Genomic DNA, 21,203 nt, shown 5'->3' with positions numbered 1-21,203 from the left:
ATATAGCAAAATGTATTTAGAATGTGAAAATAAAGTTAAGTTAAATATTTTAAAACAAACGTTTTTTGGAATCATTTTTAGAAAAAAAGAGAAAACAAGAAAAAGAGAATTAACTGTGTTTTAACTACTAGTCATTTAGTATCTATATTTTGGATATTAATAATCTTTTCATCGTCAATATATTGTTATTTGTTATTAACTAGTTTTTAATAAATGTATTATGAGCTACTGTTAATTATTTCTTTATACGTATTAGTAAATATTTTATGTTATTAACTGTAGTTACTTTACTAATTAATACTATTGACTATTTTTTTTTACTATTAATTGCTTTTTAATACCTGTATTATTAAGTACTATCAAATATTCTTTTAAAATAGTAAAATTCTAATATTTTAGTAAGTTCACCATTAATTATACTAATTACTTTTTTATAATAATAACTATGTTTTTAATACTATTCTATTTGAAATGAGTTATTTTGGTAATTATGTAGATGATTAACGACCTCACCTATTTCGATGACCTTGAAATATGTTGTCAAGGTCACCATTCTGAACAACTTTTCCCTATACATGTTACCGCCGCTCGGGCTTAGTTTCCGAGATATACGTAAAAATAAATTACACTATGTATTTAGTAATACACTGCTTTATTGATAATTATGTAATTGGAAATACTTACATCTGCCATAATATCAAAAAATGCAGTTGATAACATTATTGTTTAAACCACTAAATATTTTGGTTAATGTATAAGATATGGTTGGGCTACATTTCTTGGGACGGGAGTTCCCCGCCTTAAAGTACGAAGATAATTATTTAAAAATAATTACCTCCACCGATACAATTTCCACGTGAAATGATTATATTAAATTATATTATATTAAAAATGGGTATCGGTATTAGTTAGATTGTTGTTAGGGGACAGTCCCCCAGTCAGCAAAACGAATTTAATATGTTACTGTTCAAGACTTGGGGGATGTTTCATTTTTTGTTTCGCAGGGCTCATGGAACGAAGTTCCATATTCTTGTTTTTTGTTACAGGAAAAAAAATGTCTGAAATTGTGGCTTAATAAAATTATTTTTGCGAATATCTGGCCAGAAATGTTGGCCCCACGGACGTCCGTAGGACTTTCAAGACGGACGTTCCTAGGACATACGAAATGGTCGCCCCACGGACGTCCGTAGGACTTTGAAGATGGACGTTCCTAGGACATACGAAATATACGTTTTGTGGGCATCCCAAGGATGTTCAAAATGGACGTTGGACGTTCGGACATAATCTGGACATGAAACGGACGTCCCTGGGATGTACGGTGCTATCTGGGGAAAACGAAGGCCGAGCTGCGCTAACATGTATAGGGAAAAGTTGTTCAGAATAGTGACCTTGACAACATATTTCAAGATCATCAAAATCGGCGAGGTCGTCAATCATCTGCATAATTACCGTTATTTTCTATACCTTGTTTCACAGTTTATACCATAATAAAATTGCAACTTAAACAAAAATTTCAATTTTATGAAGAGTTCATAAATTTCATTATTCTTAAGCTATAATTTCATCAAGATTCAGTAATACTATAAAGTAGCAAAATGAAATTTTAAATTACTCTCTAATTAATAAATACTTGAGAAAAAGATAACTGAGTGACAAGAAACTAATAATTAATATAGCTGTTCATCCAATTTTCAACTGAATTTCATACGATTCATTCTTGTGACGAAGAAAGTAACATCAGAAGATTAAAATTTGCATCGAGAAAGAAATTTTATCGTGCCAAAGGATGACTGATACTTAAGGTATCTCTCAGTCTTGGATCTAACTTTTTTCCACAGGTATACGCGTGAATACTTTTGCAGATGTAGACGAGCAGGATGTACGTGCAATTTTCAAGATTCTAGGAAAATAAATTTATGAGAAAGTATTTCATTCACGATGCAAATGGGCTCTTTGATATCGGAGCAAAAAGGTCGGTTGTGAAATATTAAAAGGTACAGACGGTCAGGTAATGCGGCGCCATGTTGACTCCTGCTATATTCCAAAGATTCGTCTGAAGCTGTTGCATCCTCTTCTGGTCCTTTTCCTTTTGCGTGTCTGCAAATTTCACTACCAACGGTGATGAGCATCCCTGGAAAAAAGATAGAGAGATATATGTTAAATGTCTGTGCTTTATAAACAAGATTTAACCCATTACCACATGATGTGACATTACTTCTCTTTCATAACTCATGAAACATTTATTAGTTTCAGCTTTGATTCTAAATTAACATTACTCTACACTTACAATATTAAATAAAATAATCATTTACCGACTCTTTGCAGCGAATAGAATTATTATGAAATTTTACATATATCTAAGGTGGTAAAACAATATTGTAATTCATTAGTACTAATACATTTAATTTATTAGTACCAATTTATCAGTACTACTACAGTTTCTGAAAATTTAATTCGATGATTCATAAAATTAATGAAGTTACAACAGCCTGCAACAGGCATTCCAAGATTAAATCAATAACGATTGTCTCTGAAAAATAGTAATCAATATTTTTTAATAATTGACGGACCGGTTTAGCTAAAATTTAACATAGAACTTCTTGACAATATTGTATAATTTTTGACGCAGAAGTTTCTTTTTAAACATCATGGTTAAACTTTTTTGTGACTTTTTAGTAACAAATCATGTATCTATATTCTATCATTTTGCAAAAAAATATTTTCAAAATTGGCCTCGCCATAAACTATGGTTTTCTGCGTACAGTTAACCACAAAATTGAGCAAAATTTATGCTGGCAACAACAATTGGGAAATCAAGAAAATCAATGCAAATACACATATTTAATAGTGAAGATAAAATACATATTGCACTTGTATATTGTAGCAAATAATTCGTAAAGGAGTTTTTAAATAAAATAAATAATTTGTTTATATTTAACAAAAAATGTAAAATTATCTAGGTGCACGGTAGTGCACCAGCCAAGTTCTTGCACTACCTCCTTTTACACGAAACAACTTAGCCGTTTTTAAAACCTACCTGAACCTGGCACCCGACTTTGAAAAAATCAATTTTTTCCAATTGCATTGTATTCTCCTTCGTTTGTACTCGTTTGTACCACTTTTCTTTTCGTTTGTACCCTAAGGGGTAAAAAGATATGAGGGGGTGAAAATAGCCTAGCACCCTACTTTAACATTTTTCAAATCTTTTTACGGGTGCTGTTTCCTAATCGTTTGTACCCGTTTGTACCACCTTCACTTTCGTTTGTACCTCAAGGGGTTCGTTTGTACCGCTTTTTGAAAAAACTCCCAAGTGGCAACTTCGTCATTTTTTAAGATATTCGAAATCTGAAAGCGGGTGATGTTTCCTAATCGTTTGTACCCGTTTGTACCACCTTCACTTTCGTTTGTACCCCAAGGGGTTCGTTTGTACCGCTTTTTGAAAAAACCCGCAAGGGGTAACTTCGCCATTTTTGAAGATTTTTCAAATCTTTTTACGGGTGCTGTTTCCTAATCGTTTGTACCCGTTTGTACCACCTTCACTTCCGGTTGTACCCCAAGGGGGTGGAATTACGGTGGAATCAAGACTGGTTGTACATATGTGTAATCGCTTATACAGGAATTCTTACTCGTGTGTGCGGTGGTACAAACGGGTATAAACGACTAGGAAACAGCACCGGCAAGAAGATTTAAAAAATCTTCAAAAATGGCGAAGTTACCCCTTGGGGTTTGTTTCAAAAATCGGTACAAACCAATCCCTTGGGGTACAAACGAAAGTGAAGGTGGTACAAACGGGTACAAACGTTTCTTATTTTTATGGCGTTGAGAGAAATAAAAAATGTTAAAGTGGGGTGTTACGGTATTTTTACCCCCTTATATCTTTTCACCCCTTAAGGTACAAACGAAGGGGAATACAATACAATTTGGAGAAATTTAATTTTTTAAAGTCGGGTGCCAGGTTCACATAGGTTAAACAAGAGCCAAGTTCTACAGTTATATTACATTATCTATATAAACTAATGCTTTGTTGCGTACTCTTTGGCATCAATTATTGCTTGCAAGCGATGGGGCATGGAATGAATTAAATTTTTTATAAAACTAAATGGAATATTTTGCCACTCTTCTTTTGCCAATTGTCGCTTAAAATTTTTTGTATTTACAATAAAATTTTTGTTCCTCATCCTAAATTTCAATTGTTCTCAGACATTTTCAATTGGATTGAGATTCGAGGATTGTGGAGGTGTTTTTAATAAGTTGGGTATGTTATACAGCCAATTTTTATTGCCAACGTAAGTGTACGCTCAATTTTGTGAGTAACTGTATATTTATTAAGATAATATTCTTGTTGGATTATCTAGATAAAAAATATGGGAGATATGTTGATTACGGTGGAAGCTGTTTTGAGAAGGTACATTTGCGATCAAATCAGATTTGCCTAAGGAAACCAGCGAAATTAAAAAACGGTGAAAAAATTAATATTAAAAGTAATTTAGAAACAAAATAATATAATTTCTAAGTATTAAATATAAAATTTAGTATATAACTAAAAAGTATGAATAGCAAGGTAAATATTAATTTAAATTTTCCCATCTAAATGTTTTCCCCAGGGAAGAGCAGGAACCCGAAACGTCATTATTTTTCCCATGGAAGTCTGATTTGATCACGCGTGTACATTGTACATATTCGATCGGTGATAACCACCACAATTGAGTATAATTTAATACTTAAGGGAAAATTGTATTTTAAATTTTAATATAATTCGCGGTTCTTCTAGATAACGACAAAATTTAGTCTTTCTACCATCAAGCAGGTCCAAATAAGCGATAAATTTGTTTGCAGCTATCCAATCATAGCTTTCTAAATTGTTTCATTACTAAGTTCTTGAATGTCATAAAAGATTATTAGACTTTTAACAAAAGAGAAGAATACTTATAAAAGAAATAAAAGTAGAATTCGTTAACTTTTTCCATTCCATGGAAGTTAAATTCTAATTTCGTCGAACGACTGTCAGACACGAATTATGCATAATGTTTCCTTCCATTTGGAAGCTCAAAGTTCTAACGGAAGTATCGGAGCAATTTAACGTACAACGTTAAGGTGCACCCTTCACAGCAAATTCCATACACTCCATGGGAATTGTTTCTCCCCGTTTGCTGCCTATGCGATGCACTATTTCGAACAGTGAAAGCAAATCGTGCCAAGGCACGCGGCTACGACAGCAATTCCATTTTGATATCATGAATATTTCCTGATGCAGGTTCCTCGAACTTGCTCGTCGTGGTCGACTTAACTGGCACGATTTCATGCACCGTGCTCCGTGCTTTCATTTGTGTATAATAGCTCCAAGGAAATTATATGTTACTACGATCGTTACTAATTATTACGTTTGTGAAACGATACTTGTTTCATGAAGATTATCGTGACAATTTTCTTTTCGATGACAAAGAAGGATATGCGCTGTGAAATTGCAGGAAGTGATAGAGATCAAGTTCGATAAGGCTACGTATAGTATTGAGCCAGGTAGGTTTTCCTAGGGAAAATAACGTTTTAAGGAGAAAAGCCCCTATTAGTTCTGTGTAAACGTTTACTCGGGAAACCTTTATTTCATTTTGATCATTAATATCTCTTGAAATTTTGTATTTTGCATTCTGAAATTTACAAAATTGGATTTTAGATCTTTGAAAGTGTAACACTAAAACCTTGAAATTTGAACGTTGAAACTTGAAAAATTGGAAACTTTGATTTTCTAGTTAAAAAATAGAAATTCGAAAGTTTGATTAACAATTTTGAAATTGAAATTTAAAATTTAAATAATGAAAGATCGGAATCTGAATTTGGAATTTTGGAACTTTATTTTCTAGATGTAAGGAGATTTATTCATAATATGTAGTAATTGTGGAATGTTACTAAATGATGGACTCTCCTTTCCCTTCACCGCCATTTTCCCTAGAGAAATCTACCTTGCTCGATACTCTTCATATCTGCATAAACATCCAAACTCTAATCATTAGAATATTTCTAACATTACGTGTCAAACTTCTAACCAATGATCCACTCAACCGACAATTTACATCTATCTTAAGATTATCAAATTAAACAATCTATTCGTAAAGGATGACTAGTATGAAAGACAGCCAAAGAGTCGGTCGGAGAAGTAAAAGAGGGCGGAGAACATTTTAAGAAAAGGTGTCGGTACAGGTTTCGAATCATCGAGGTGTCGGATCGTTCGTCAGCTTTTCCTTTGCTCGATTTCGGTTACAGTGAGTTAAATCGGTATATCATCGAGCGGAGACAGCTATGTTAGCCGGGGTCGCGGGTGCACGGACGTTTCTCTCGATGACAGTGGCATCGAGCCAATGTCCAACGACCTCATTGAACCGCTATGAAAAGAAACGAGCCGTGTACACTTAACGAGCTTCCTGCTTTTCCTTTCTCTCGTTTCACCGTTACCTTTCTTTTTTTATTCGATTGTTTAATTAGAAACTGACGGGAGTGTACGAGGGTGATTCAAAATATTGTTGAAATGTCATTGTTTGAAGAAGATGTCACCTGATATACAGTGGACAACATTTGTATAAGAACAGTATAATTTACAAAAGAAATAATAATGTATATCATGAACCTTTACTTGTTGTATGTCTGGAACTTCATACACGCTACAATGCCTTCATTAAAAAACGGTTTGTACTTTCGAGCATTGAAGTCAATGCAAAATTTCTATGGAAATAGTCTTTTAGAAGCAATCCTATACCTTACTTTGCATAAGTAACTTCAAGAACATATATTCTCTACTACTCTCTCATAAGGAACATAAACATTAATACAGAATTCGGCAAAACCGTATTACACATAGGAAATTCAAACAGTTTAAATAACCAACTGATCATTGAAGAAAATTCTTATGCATCTTCACTGATGGCAGTAAATCAAAAGAATCACCTTCTGTAGGAAGTGCATGTATGTGCAGGGACTTAGACATAATAACAACTAGAAACATCAATAAAGACTCCTCAGTATTTACGGCAGAATGTGTGGCTATAAGCGATGTGGTGGAAATAGCTTTAAACCACTCCAATCGAAAGTTCTTTATTTTCATTGACTCCCTTAGTGCCCTTCTCGCCCTAGTACACATAACAGGGAATATTAAAACCAACCCAACAATTCTGGAGATAAAAAGGAAAATCTTCGAATTCTGTGTTGAAGCTCAAAACAATAACTCGATCAAATTATACTGGATCCCAGCCCATATAGGAATCCGCGGCAATGAAGAAGTAGACAAGCTAGCCAAAATTGCAGCAAACACCGCCCCGACGGATCTCACAAAAATTTCCTTTACAGATCTTAGTGAACAAGCTAGAGCGATATCAACTAACACTACTCGTGACATCATCACAAAAATAGGACTAACTAAAGGGAAGAATTATTTTACACACTTCCATAACAGAAATGCCAAACATTGGTGTTGCGTGAACGTAGCCTAGGAAGCGGCACAGCAGCGCGCTCTGACTAGAGAAGACAGAGTCACGGTTGGGCATGGCGTCGGGCCGCTTCTACGCAGTGTCCTTGCAATAATACTATTGTACAACGGTTTATTTTGTCTTCCACGAATAATACCACAACAATTGGTTCACCGGAGAAAAAATTGAAACGAGAAACCATCACAATCAGGCCTACTCCCTAGCTCGGACAGGTGTATTAAACGACCCGAAATGTCAATGTGGCTACGAAAAGCATAATATCGACCATGTATTATGGTAATGCCATTTGTTTGACGGCCAGAGAAAAAATCTGATCAGCAAGCTACATAAACTGAACTACCATCTTCCCCTGTCATACAAAGTATTACTTCAAAACCCTACAACGGCCATACGCAACATCATACAATCGTTCTTTAAATGCTGCCACCTATCGATCCAACACAACGGCTCTACGAACCTCATTTAATGCATAGCTGTACGATTCATGTATACTCTCATTTGTATATCCGCCCATGTAAAATCTATATGCAAACTATGCAAAATAACTTCACTAGAGGTTGATACTGCCTAAATAGAAAAGAAAAAAAAAATGTTTTGTACTTACATAACGAGAATAGCGAGACCGGTCTTGTATGTTTACACGAGCCTAATTAATATAATAGATATGACCGCTTCGACCAATAATACGTCACTGCCGAAAGCATGTGTAAACTGAGGTGGAGTGCGACTAATCAGATTGCACTATTTTCATGGGATTTTTTATTAGCGGAAGACAGTACAAATTTTAATTAGTGCTGCTTGAAAAATGTTCTACTACGCCTATTTTCTAATCCCAGCAGTATCATAAAGGGCTGTGTATACCACTAGGCAAAATAGGCACATACCTACGGCCCTCTGCAATGACGGGCTCACAGAGAGTTGTTTGTCATTATAGGACTGAAACTTTTTATGCAAATATACCTTATAAATCTGTATACCTTAAAAAAATCTTATAAATATTTTATTTCACTTTTTTATATTTAACCAAGATTTAATATATACTAGTTGACCCGTGCGAAAAAATCGCATTCAAACATCAATTTTTATATAGATTATTAGAAAAATTGAAATTCAACTTTGTCATCCAATGTAACTGGTCAATAGCTCAAATGAAAGAGCTTGATTCACTGAGTGTTCTTATACAAAAACGAACACCGTGCCTGAATTAGAACCGGAGATAAGAAGCTTTGAGTGGAGAGAAATTCCAGAAAAATCACGTTTGAGTGCGAAAGGTAAATGTATTCCAATGCTTGTTGCGTTATCTATGCAAGAATGCCTTTCATTTGAAAAAAAAATAACGCAAATCGGACGAATAGAATTCATAAATTTTTTAAATATATAGATTTTAATTATTTTCATATGGTATAAGCATTACTGTATGAAATAAATAAATCATTTCATAGGTACGTATGGGGCCCAAAAAGCTCTAGACGTTGATCTGGTACCATATTCTAAAATTATTCCGGAATTTTTTAGACCCCAGTGTAAATGGCAAGGGTTAAAGTAAGTAATCTGAAATTCGTTGTTTCAGTATTAAGTACCAGTGACAAGCGAGTAAATCGTGTTTCAAGTCAACTTACCTCCATCGTTTGCGAATGATGAAGAGCTTTAATGGCGTTGATGGCGTACTGTTTACTAGCGAAGGTAACGAAGGCACAGGCTTTACTTTTTCCGGTGCTATCTCTGAGCACCGAACATTCTTCGATGGTTCCATAGACACTAAACATGTTCCTAACGTCATTTTCAGTGAACTTCTTCGACAGCATACCAACGAACAATTTACGTTCTGTAACAAAGAAATTTCAACAATATTAGACCATATTTTATTCAATTTCATTACACGAGATCTTACAGTGGGTGATCAAATTATTAGAGCCACTCATATAAATTGACAATTTTACATAAAAATTATTGATTCTTAAATGAAAACCGAGTTAAACAGAGTTTTTATTATTTTTTTATGATGTATTGAACTGGCCTGGAAATTCTTTGGACCTCAACCCCATCAAAATTTGTGGAAATATTTATTATTAGTAATAAATGTCAACTGATTGAATGTTTGATAGAAGAATGAGCCAGAAATAAAACAATCAAAATGAATTGCTTAAAATCCATCGAAAGTATGCCGAAAAGAATTGAGGCAGTAATTGCAAATACTGACATACATGTGTAAATATAATCTTTTAAATACATTATTTGTTTATTTTTATAAGTATTTTTTTGTATATTAATAGTGGAGGATTATTAATTAAAAGTTACACAATGTAAAAACCTTAAAATTGTGATTCTATTTCTACACAAACACGAAAAACCCATTTTTCACACCGTGGCTCTAATAATTTGATCACCCACTATACTTTAAGTATACCGTGTTACTATTTGATGTCAAAACCAACATAAATATGTACTGAAGTATACAATAGTGTATGTTATATCGGTCCGACGGATACAGTATGTTTCGTAGAATCTGTTTTTTACAATTTTAAATTCTTTTTTGTACCTAACAGAATCATCAATAACATTATATTTAAGAATTTAATTTAATTCTTTTTATTCATAATTTCACAAACTTTACTGCAAGTTTAGTATTTAATTGCATTACATATTGCATTTCGATCGAAATATTTGTACTGACGTGAGATTTTACGTAGAAAGGTTAGGCCCACCTTTCACTACATCTGGTTACCTCAATGGTAAAGATCTCGATTTTCTTAAAATGCTTTCGTTCTTTGTGATTAATGACCTTCTCTATCAGACAGAAGACAGGTATTTTTCCGTCAAAAAGGAAGCTGGAAATATTAACGCGAAGAAAGACACAGAAAGACAACGTGTGAGAAGAGGGGATCGAAAAGGAGGATGAAGAAAGGGTTGAATGCAAAAGCTGAAAGGGTGAGGAGAGGAGTAGATAGAGATATTCGGAGATAGAGTAGGGCTGTTTTGCGTCACTGCACGAGACTCTGGGCTGCGACGTTGAATTTACATAAGCGGCTTTACTCTGGGCGAAGCTTTTCTCTTGGTCCTAAACAAATATTGACCGGGCCACTTCCGTCTTTCCTCGCCACTTGTCGTCGTCAAATGGTCCGTAGTTGACCAGGTACATTAGATGTGAATGCTTATTATGCGGCAAAACGACAAGTGACAAGTATCGAGCATCAATTCCAGTTAACTTTTGGGTAGAAGTAAAATTCGAGTGAAATTAATATGCATGTATATTAACCGATATCACAAATTTAATATACTTACAATTAGATAATTAAAAAAAAAAAAGAAAAGTACGAATTTGAATAGTGTTTATCTTTTGACAATATATTATTTCGCAAAAATAATTTCATGGTATTCTGGACCTATTTGAGAAGTGTTTTTTTTCTTGACAGTATCAAAATTAGTTAAAAAGTACGATTGTTCTTTCAACTTTTTGTATCATTAATTCAGAATAAACTGTTTCAAAAATCGAAATTGATATAAATGCTTTTAATCCCTACTATACAGGGTGTTTCCGAAATCGTGGTACAACCGGAATGGGGGTAATTCTTCATGCAAAAATAAGTAGAAAATAAAGAATATGACGTTTCCTTTTTGAAAACATCGAGTTTGAATTAATTAGTCGCGATTTGCTTAGTTTACCTAATCTGGCCAACCGTCCTTACTTCTATTTATGTTTATACATATATCAAGGCCGTTGATAACGTGATGGCTTGCCTATGTCAAAAAATTATTAGTGTCTCTAAAGCTGTCACAATGACAAGATATAGCAATCATGGATACACTGATATGATTCGTGCACTAGGAGCTTGTGAGGGTAATGCTACTGCTGCAGCCGAGTACTACAGGCAACGGTACCCCAATACAAAGACTAGTTAAGTACACGCGTACCTAACGCATATTCAGACTCGATTTTTTCAAAAAGGAAACGTCATATTCTTTATTTTATACTTATTTTTGCATGAGGAATTGCCCCCATTCCGGTTGTACCACGATTACGGAAACACCTTGTATAGCAAGTATATTTTTCTATATTTTACCTAAAGCAAGACATCGGTTTAACACAAGCCCAGCAAAAAGGGTTGCCAGCTGGAGCATATTGGTGTGCAGACTCGTTTTACACACACACAATTAATCAGATCACAGGACACGCAAACCCTCGTCATCGGTTCGGAGGAGCTCGATAATCGCGTACACGAGATTGATCAGCACCGAATGAAATTCAATTCGTTACTAACCCCTCGTTTCTTGCGCGTGTAACGAGCCGTGTCTGATAGCCGGTCAAAGGATTCGATTCGAACGAGAAAAGAAATAATAAAATTGAGTATGAACGGAAGCAAGAGAAGGTAGGATGACGAAAGATAAGGTAGGAGATCACATTGTGACGAATCACAAATCTAGCTAGACAAAAGTCATCGAATTTTTCCGTTTTGATTGCAAGTTATTGGAAAAGGTTTAACAGGAGCAAAAACACATTCATAAATGAAGGACTTAAAATTAAAGGGTGCAAGTGATTTTTTTTATTTACCACTTTAACTAATCATTTTTGCTCGTAATTGAAAAATGCAAACAAATTTCATTTCAATCCCTTAAATCAATTATATAAAATTTAATATATGCCAGTATTTACTGTTCTGAGGGTCTGTATGAGGTAACACAGCCCTATTTTGTGAAGAACACTGTGTTCCAAAATCTGTTTAAAAAAGGATATTTTTGTATTTTATAGCAAATACTTTTTAAGTAAGATGTACAGTACACTTAAACAATATTCGCTATATAGCTACAAAATATAAATAATATAAAATTTTCCCATGTAAATGTGTACATAATGGTGACACCACCTGTGCTATCGGTACCATAACTCCATCTCTAGAGGTGATTTTTTATTTGCAAGACCGAACCAGTTAATTTTTATAAAATGTTAAGCATATCAACTGATAAATATAATAAGATTTTTCATTTTAAATTTTGTGCAGCTGAATCGACGGTTCATCAAACTATGGGGCGACCACAAGGTCCTACTATTAACGATTTAATTATTTTCGTAAGTTCACCGGCTAGCAGGTCATCGTATCAGATTTTCTATTAAACTCGATGGAAATTGAATGGAAGCCTGACCGTCGATTTGCGATTATTTTCCAAGAGAAAAATTTCAGGCCTGCTACCAGTATTAACCCCTTCATCCCCTTTTGTCCAACGCGGTATCGGGCCACAGCAAAACTGCGGGTTGCGTGGAATGTTTATTAAATACCGAAGACGTTGGGTTCGTTGGGTTCCTGCTTTCGTGGACCGAAATTGTCCGGTTACAGCCACCAGGACCAGCCAACCACCTTTATCTTTGCTCAAAGCCGGGGGGAAGAATGTATTGAGCAGCTGGAGATCGATCCAGGAACGTAGTCACGCAGACTGGTCTGGAAGTTCGGAAATAAGAGAGAAGGGGCTACGGAACGCATCGGTATCGTTGATTTAATTTAGTTGCGGTCGTACGAGTAGCAGACGAAGATGCAGAAATACCGCAGAAATACCTGCCTCGTCGCTGACCATCACGAACAATTTTCTGGATCGAAGAATCGTTTTGCTTACGAGAACGACATTTTACTGTCTGATGATTAACACTTTGACGGCTTTATATTTTATAGAATTGATGACTCTTGTAATTTTATATCGATGTGTATTTCAGTAATTTTTTAATGTTAAGCATTTCCAGTATTGGTCTTCCACTTTTTACGTTTATGTAACCAGTTTTTAGTTTTCAAAAAATGGAAGAATTAGCACTGATTCACGTTTCCGGTATCACATCGGGTATCGATTTAAATTTCCTTCCATTATTCACGGATTCTTGAACGCCCGTCCACCCACGCCCCATTCATTTTCCAATTAATTCGCAATCCGCAGCGTGTTTGTAAACGAAATGCCTCGCCGCCGCCACGCCGCGTATTTTCTTGTTTTTCGTTTGCGCTTTTCTCGCAGCGCCGAGCGTCCAAGCACGAAACCGCGCAAATGTTTGTAAATCAATTTTATCGTCTATGTACACTGTGTTTGTTCCCCTAATTAAATCGTGGTACATCCACCGAACGATAGAACGAAATGAAAAAAAAAGCGATCGAAATACTATATCCACGATTACTTTTCCAACTCTTTATGCATTGGCCCTTGAACAGCGGTGTCTGGATCAATCGCGATACAAACTTACAAAACATACACAAGGATATTAATCTGAAATTAAATGTTTAATTTTTATACGAAAGAGTTTCATATAATGGAAGAATAATTTTGACAAAGAGAGTGGAAAATTTAGAAAATTAAAATAATATAAAACACAAAATTAAGTTAAAATTGGAGCTCTCTCCATGGTCCGTCGTACGAGGATTAATAAACTACCGATTACGAAAATGATTTTTCTTTTTCATTATTAAAACAGAATAAGATTTACGCTGTGTCTAAACTTAATAATATTAAATGAAATAATATATTAAAAATCTTAAAAAGTTCAAATTAGACATTTTTTCTTCAAGGGAACAAATCTTACTCCAAAAAGTTAATAAACTTGTGCTCGAGATTGAGATTGATTTCGAAAACGGTTCGCTTTCCAAGATGGCGGTGAGAGGAAGAAACCGTTATAAGTTTGAACAAACCAGTTTATTATACAAACAGCACAAGTATACACAGAGTACATAGAAAACAGTCAGTAAAGTGTAACAACGAGTTTGAGATTAACAATGAAGATTCCACTCGCGTCGCGGTGAAAGAGTGTCGGTTCAACACGTGGTCACTATGAGATTATATTAATCCCGTAGATTTTCGAGATCGAGATTATGAATTCGCGTTGGCCGTCGGCCCTTACTCTGCGTTCACTTTTGAGTGATTCGGTGAAAACTACTTAAGAAACGAATAAAAGATACAATAATGAAACACGCGTGTAAACTACGCTTTGTGAAACAGTAATGGCCAAGAAGAAGGCTTTTCGACGGCACGAGCCGTTAAGGCTGATTCAGACACGGCTAGTAGTTTAGTTGAGTGGGGAGTAGCTACTTACTACTAAACCGTTTAGTGCATAGAAAAGTGTCCGGACTAGTACAGTTGAGCTTTGAAAATCAAGAGTTCAAGATATATCCCTTGACTTAAGAAATGCGTCCGGATAGGTCTGTCCCGAAGGATAGTTAGTGGTGGGGGAAGCCTACTCAACCAGCAAAATTCAATGAAACGGATCGACTCGACTAAACCGTTTTACTAAACTACTCGACTAAACTCTAGTGTCCATACACTAAATTACTCGCCACTCGACTAAACTACTAAACCGTTTAATGCATAGAAAAATGTTCGGATTAGTAAGGTTGAGCTTTGAAAATCAAGAGTTCAAGATATATCCCTTGACTTAAGAAATGCGTCCGGATAGGTCTGTCCCGAAGGCTAGGTAGTGGTGGGGCAAGCCTAGTTAGTGGTGGGGGAAGCCTACTCGACCAGCAAAATCCAATGAAACGGATCGACTCGACTAAACTTTAGTGTCCATGCACTAAACTACTCGCTACTCGACTAAACTACTAGCCGTGTCTGAACCAGCCTTTAGCGTCGCCTCGAGCTCGCGTCGAGCACACTCATTGGTTGAGATAACCGGTATCCAATGTGGCGACCGGTCGTGCTGCAGAGTGCTGCCGCGGTTCGCGTGGCTGTAATTTATTATGAGCCAATGTTGCATGAATACAATATTTCATTTGCAATCTTTCTTTTTGTCAATCAATTTCTGTTATTGAATTCCATTTTTGAAGTGAAAACTTCTTCAGGCGCGTTGAGCGATTTTCGGTAGGGGAAAATCTTATGCGTTCGTGTCACCGACATGCTCGAAATGACGATCTACTGTTCTGGTACCAGACTGGCGCACGCGCTATAAGGGTAACGTGTTGTGCAACATTAGTGCTGTGTATATCTATACAAGTAAAGTTAAATTGACTACGTGGAAAGTATCAATATTTGTGTTTAAAAATTTGATATTATTTATTTTTTAGTTTTTTAATATTTAACCGGTAATTATTTAGATTACGGACAGTAACTCTGATTTCAATGATTTTTAAAAATGTTGTGGAAATCAACATTTTGAACAACTTTTTCCTATACATATAACCGCCGCTCGGCCTTAGTTTTCGAGATATTTTCGAAAAACTGTCGAAACTAATACATTGAATTCTGTCTGTTCGTGTGCGTCCGTATACTTCTTACGCGTCAGTGTGCGATCGCCGCCTTTCTATTCTTTTTGCAATAGAAGCGACTGTTATTTCATAGTTTTAAGTTTTCACTTCTGTCGACAGTCCCCATGACTGTTTTCCATTTTTTTAGTATTACGAATATGAAAAATTATTTGTGTTGACCTTAATATTGCATAAGTAAAGAAACTAAAATGTTAAATATCAAAAAGTCTTTATAAAACACCAAGTATTGTGCAGCAAAAATAATATTAAAAAATTATTTAAAATGAAAAGTGTAATCCTTTTGTACATAAAATAATAATCTTAAAACACATATTGTAATACAATCTTGGTGTCTACTTAAAATTTTTGAAATTTAAAGATTTGATAAGCCATTCACAAATTTTTAATCCTAAGTCAAAATACTGTAATTTAGTCCATTGAATGGAAGTGTGGAATTCTAGAACGTTTCTTTGCTCACAGACGAAGGATCAATGAGGATCAAGGCGGCGCGGCGCGACGATTAAAGCGTTCTTCGTGCTTAACCACGAACTTCCGGCGAACGCAACGAAAGATTAGATTTGCGTTACTCCTTGTTTCGTATTCGCTTAAGCCGGAGAGAGTTCTGCCTGGAGAATTCTTGGTCTCTTACCGCCTCCACTTGTTGGCCCTCGCGGTCCTTTGCCAGAATGAAAATTAACTTTGTTAATTCAATTCTCGGCTTGGCCACGTTCAAACTAACTGAATTTCAGACCATGCCCGTCTGAACTATCGTGCTGGTAAGCAGCCTGCTCCTCTCGGCTTATGTGTAATACATCTCTACACCGCACACAAGTCGCCCAATTACACGCTGATTTATATTATTCCGTTCGGACACGAACCGTTTGCTAAATGATTACATTCATACTCTGCTATTAGTAGACTACCAATGTTCGTACAACTAAAGCATCTCAGAATATGCAACAAATAGGTATATACACTACCGTTCAAAAGTTTGAATGCACTCGTATTCTTTTTGTTAAACAAGTAATCCTTTGTTAATAAATTGGAAATAACCGTTTGTAAAATGAAAAGTTTATTACATATCGTGAGTAGTATAGTATGTAAAATGTTGATTATAACAAAAAATCTGTAATCTATCCTGTTAAAATTCTGTTTAATTGCTTTCAAATTTTTCAACGGCAATATAAGTATTAATTATCAAATATCTTATGTGCTTGTACGAGTTTTGGATAACATTTACATTAAAAAGGTAACGACCACCTCGTGCATTATAAAAATGGCAACTCATTGTTTTTAGGCGTTGCGTCCTGGGCCTGCTAGATATTTAAATACATAAGTTTGCATAAACATAATATTACTCACATACATCGATATTTTATTTATTGTAATCCGAATTACAATAAATTGTAAATCGAATTATCAATTGTAAATTTCAATAGTTTATTTAAGTTTTCTTTTGAAAAAAAAAAAGAAAAAACGATATATGATTCACCAATTAATTTTCCATTTAGAAAATACAATCATACATTGCTTATAAAATTAAATGAAGAGTCTAATTTGGTAAAAGAATTATTGAAAGACAAAATGGTTATAAATAAATTCTTTTTTACAGGGTGTCCCATGCAAATAGGCCAAAATACCGCTTTAAAATGGTCGAAGGTAGAAAAAATGAAATGATTAAAGCGTGTATCGGCTGCGAAAGTGGAGGCGTTCCAAAGATTTCAAGATCAATTTGTTTTTTCTTTTAATGGTATTGTATATTTCTCTTTAAACTTCAGTCGATACATTTTCCTTATTCTGTATAGGAAAGTATTAAGGCGTTTGGATAAAAAATTGATCAGTTCAAAAATACTTTAAGCAGAGTCTGGGAAGAGCCGAAGTCTCTTTTAACATTTTTTCATAAAAAACAAAATGCATCGATTCAATGATAATACAGTTTTTCCAAATGAAATTGCGTATTTTCGTTTTCGTGAATCGATTCTTTGAAACATACTAGTTTAACAAAAACAATATTTAAAAAATCAATAATTCTCTAAATATTTTGTTTAAAGTGTTTCATTATTGAATGTGGAAAATCTCATAAAGTGTTAATTTTTTTATATTTTACCTCAATACTTTGTTATGCAGTTCCGTTTAAGGAAACGGAGCTGACTTGGAAATCTTTGCAACACCTCCACTTCCGGAATCGAGAGATGTATTACGCAATGCTTCATTGGATATTATTTAATTTTGCTTAATAAATTATTGTTTACCTTCTATCGTTTTAAACCTACAACTTGACCTAATTGCACAAAACACTCTGTATGTGAGTTTCATGAGTTTGAAAATACTTATACAGCCGAAGGTGTTACGCTCGTAAACTCTTGGTCTCTCGTAATTTATTCTTTCACGGCACGAAAACATGGTTCGTGTTTAAAGGGTCGCGCTTGCAAACAATGGGGGTGAAAGCAAGCATCAACGAAACGGTCGTGCAATAATCTCACGTTAACGGGGTATTTATAGAGCCGTGAAATTTACGATCATCAACCCTTTTCTTTCTCTACGATCTTCTCTTTTTTCTCCTCCTCACAATGTCCCGTTGAAAGATTTCTCGTAATTGAGCGTCAGCTGTTATCGAGCCGCTATTAATTCTGGGTTTAATGATTGAATACGGCTTTCCATTATGGTCCTTTGTCTTTGTCATAGTAATCGAGGCTAAGGACCATTATGAAAACTGACCAATTTTGGAACAGACGGAAAAGAAAAATTCTTCTGCAAAATTTATCTATTAATAATTAGATAAATAATAATAATTACCTATTAATAATTTGCTAATAATTTGGAAAGCTACAATATAATGAGAATCTATTGTAGCTCAACGAGATGGGAAACTCGGGATATGGTCAGTGGGCCAGTAGTTAGCCATGTTTATTTTAGAATTCTCTAATTTATCTACATTCTATAAAAATATCAATTTGCACAAACACCTGCTGTCTACTCCATAGGCTAAAAAGAAATCGAAATATGGGGTCGTCGTCGAATGTGGTGTTACGGAAGCACGTAGGTAGCTTTGGGCACAGGTATGCGACTCGTCATTAGTATGTCGCCGGCAGAACGTGCAGGAAGTGACGTCAAAGAGAGGCAGCGATTTATAGAGAGCCACGAATTCCGATTAGTGAAACGTTTCTCAGCCGCCACGCCGAGAGCGTGACTGTAAATTTTCTTTTCATAAAGTCGAACGTGCATGGAATTCTTTTCAGTTTCCGATTTGTACCTCGCCTAGTTTCCTTCCTTCACGAATATTAAAACGAACTGGGAATTGTATTCCTTGACGTGAGACACTCGGAAACGACCTCAAAAACAAGTGCCCGTCTGGAGAAACATGAAAACGAAACTGACGTCGAGTATTTATTTATTTTCCTTTTTTTTAAATTAATTGCAAATCCTATGAAAACTTTTTAACCATTAATTAGGATCTTTCTGGCGTGGATCAGGTTCTTTAGCTCTATTTGCAATTTTGTTAATTAAAAACTTTGAAATGTCGGAATTTTAAAACCTTAAAGTCTTAGAATAGTGAGAGACCAGTCCATATATTTTTTTGTGGGGAAGTTATCAACACCTTTAAGTGGCCACGGATGTTATATCTACCCTACACTGAAAAACAAAAGTTAAGTCAATTTTATATTTTGCAAAAATATAAATCTCTCAATAATTTCTGACTGGTTCAGCTTGTCCGAATATTTCATGTATTTGAAAAAAAAGCTGGACACAATACGTTCACTGGTTATCGTGAACGAATTCCGGGATCTATTCCATGTGCTCGCGAGAAATTGATTTCTCGTCTACGTATATTCCCAGCAGCTCGAGCTATGAGAACGATCCCGGACGAGTCGCCCATTTTCCAGGCTAGTCTCGCAGTTTCGCAAAATCTGCTTCAAAGGTGGCACAGGTGAAGAGCGTATTTCCTGAATCCCCATGCCGGTGGCCCGTATATTTCACGAAAGCCCTCGTCGTCACCTCGATTCTCGAATATCTTTCTAGCGACAACGATTGCTCTCCCGCCCGTTGGGGCTAGAAATGGAGCTATAAATTTCCGTTTGCAACGCGGCACAGCTACGAGGAGAATCGCGTTTTCGTTGTTTCCGAACGTTATGCACGTTTCCTATGCTTCCACGAACAACGGAACCACGTTTTCGAACGAAGATTTTCTTGTGTCTCTGTTTTGGTTTGTACTAGGGCTACTGGCTTGAATTGGCAATCAGAGATACTTGGGTACTTGGAAAAAATGAGGTAGTAAAGAATTTTGATTGGGTCATTTTTCATAAACATGATAACTATTCTATTTAGTATTTAATTTTGTCATTTTTAATAAATGATTTGTATGAATTTTCGTGAGCTGAATAATAGTTCTTAGGCCTCAGATTTTTGAAGTAAATTGAAAAATTAAGTAGAAATCGATGCCTTTTGGGTATTGGTGTAACTAACAAGTTGAGGCCGAGGTGGACCTGGCCCCTTAAACAATGTGGACTGCCCCCCACCCCTAACCATTTTAAAATTCTAATATTCTAAAGTTCTAAAATTCTATAGACCTCATCTACTTCAGACGAAGGACCTAGTTACGTAAACGGTTTTGGGTATCCTTTTCATTGCGATCAATATTTCAACATTTAAAGGTGATTGATTTTCAAATTGAAATGCTTATTTAATATAATAATTTCAAATTGAAATTATATTGCTGTAATTTTTATTTATTCGGGTATCTCATTAATCAACAGCTTTGGTATGCTGCGAATGCGCATAATCGACAGAGGTTAATTCGACATTCGTATGCGATTCGGTATTTCGACTTACATCCGGCTGAATACATTCGATATTTCCTTTGTCGTTTTCCCGTTTAAGGTTTTACGTTTGTGATGGGCACTTTTAATATTCATTGGCCAAAATTAATCTTTTTTTCCAATTTGTCTCTATGAGTTATCATATTTAACGAGGTTATTTTTATTCCATATTACGTTATGCAGTGGGTTACCAAATTATAGAGCTACAAAAAATGTTTTTTGACTTTATAAAGAAATAAGGATCATGATATGAAGGTTTCTACACTATATAATTTCTAATTAACAATTCCCCAGGAAGAATGTCCCGGCTCTCGCTCTTCTCTATGACTATCCCCCGGGGAAAATGATGATGTATGAGAGAGGGTACCATATGTACATATGTAGGTCTGTGATCTCCCACTACTTGCGTACAGACATTTACGTGGAAAAATATGAATTGATATTTATTTATTAGTATTAATATTTCTCAGTTATACACTAAATTTTGTAATATATAATGATTAAAAATTACATTACTTTTTTTTAAAATGACTAATATCGTAAAAATTAAGGTTTTGAGAATTCCTGCTTTCCCTACGGAAGTCTGATTTAATTGCAAGTGTGCTTAAAATACCGGTTGTGACTTATAAATAACATATTATTCATTTATTATAAACTGTTTACCAAAATTAAATATATCTTATAATTTATATAGTACAATTAATATT

At 35.0% G+C, this 21,203-nt stretch overlaps 1 protein-coding gene across 9 annotated transcripts in view; it reads right to left on the bottom strand.

Moving 5' to 3' along the window:
* The window catches only part of LOC114877910 (CUGBP Elav-like family member 2), a 761,531-nt gene that overhangs the window by 25,909 nt on the left and 714,419 nt on the right, over window positions 1-21,203 (bottom strand). For all 9 annotated transcript variants that reach the window (XM_046285524.1, XM_046285526.1, XM_046285527.1 and 6 more), the window contains 2 exons: window positions 9,095-9,300; window positions 2,003-2,131 (listed from right to left, as the gene is read on the bottom strand). In XM_046285524.1, the coding sequence (XP_046141480.1) occupies window positions 2,003-2,131; window positions 9,095-9,300 (335 nt within the window). The remainder of the gene's footprint in view (window positions 1-2,002; window positions 2,132-9,094; window positions 9,301-21,203) is intronic.

The sequence above is a fragment of the Osmia bicornis genome, chromosome 4, assembly GCF_907164935.1.
Source record: "Osmia bicornis bicornis chromosome 4, iOsmBic2.1, whole genome shotgun sequence".
NCBI classification, from domain to species: Eukaryota; Metazoa; Arthropoda; class Insecta; order Hymenoptera; family Megachilidae; genus Osmia; species Osmia bicornis.
This window is presented reverse-complemented; position numbering and strand designations above follow the sequence as displayed.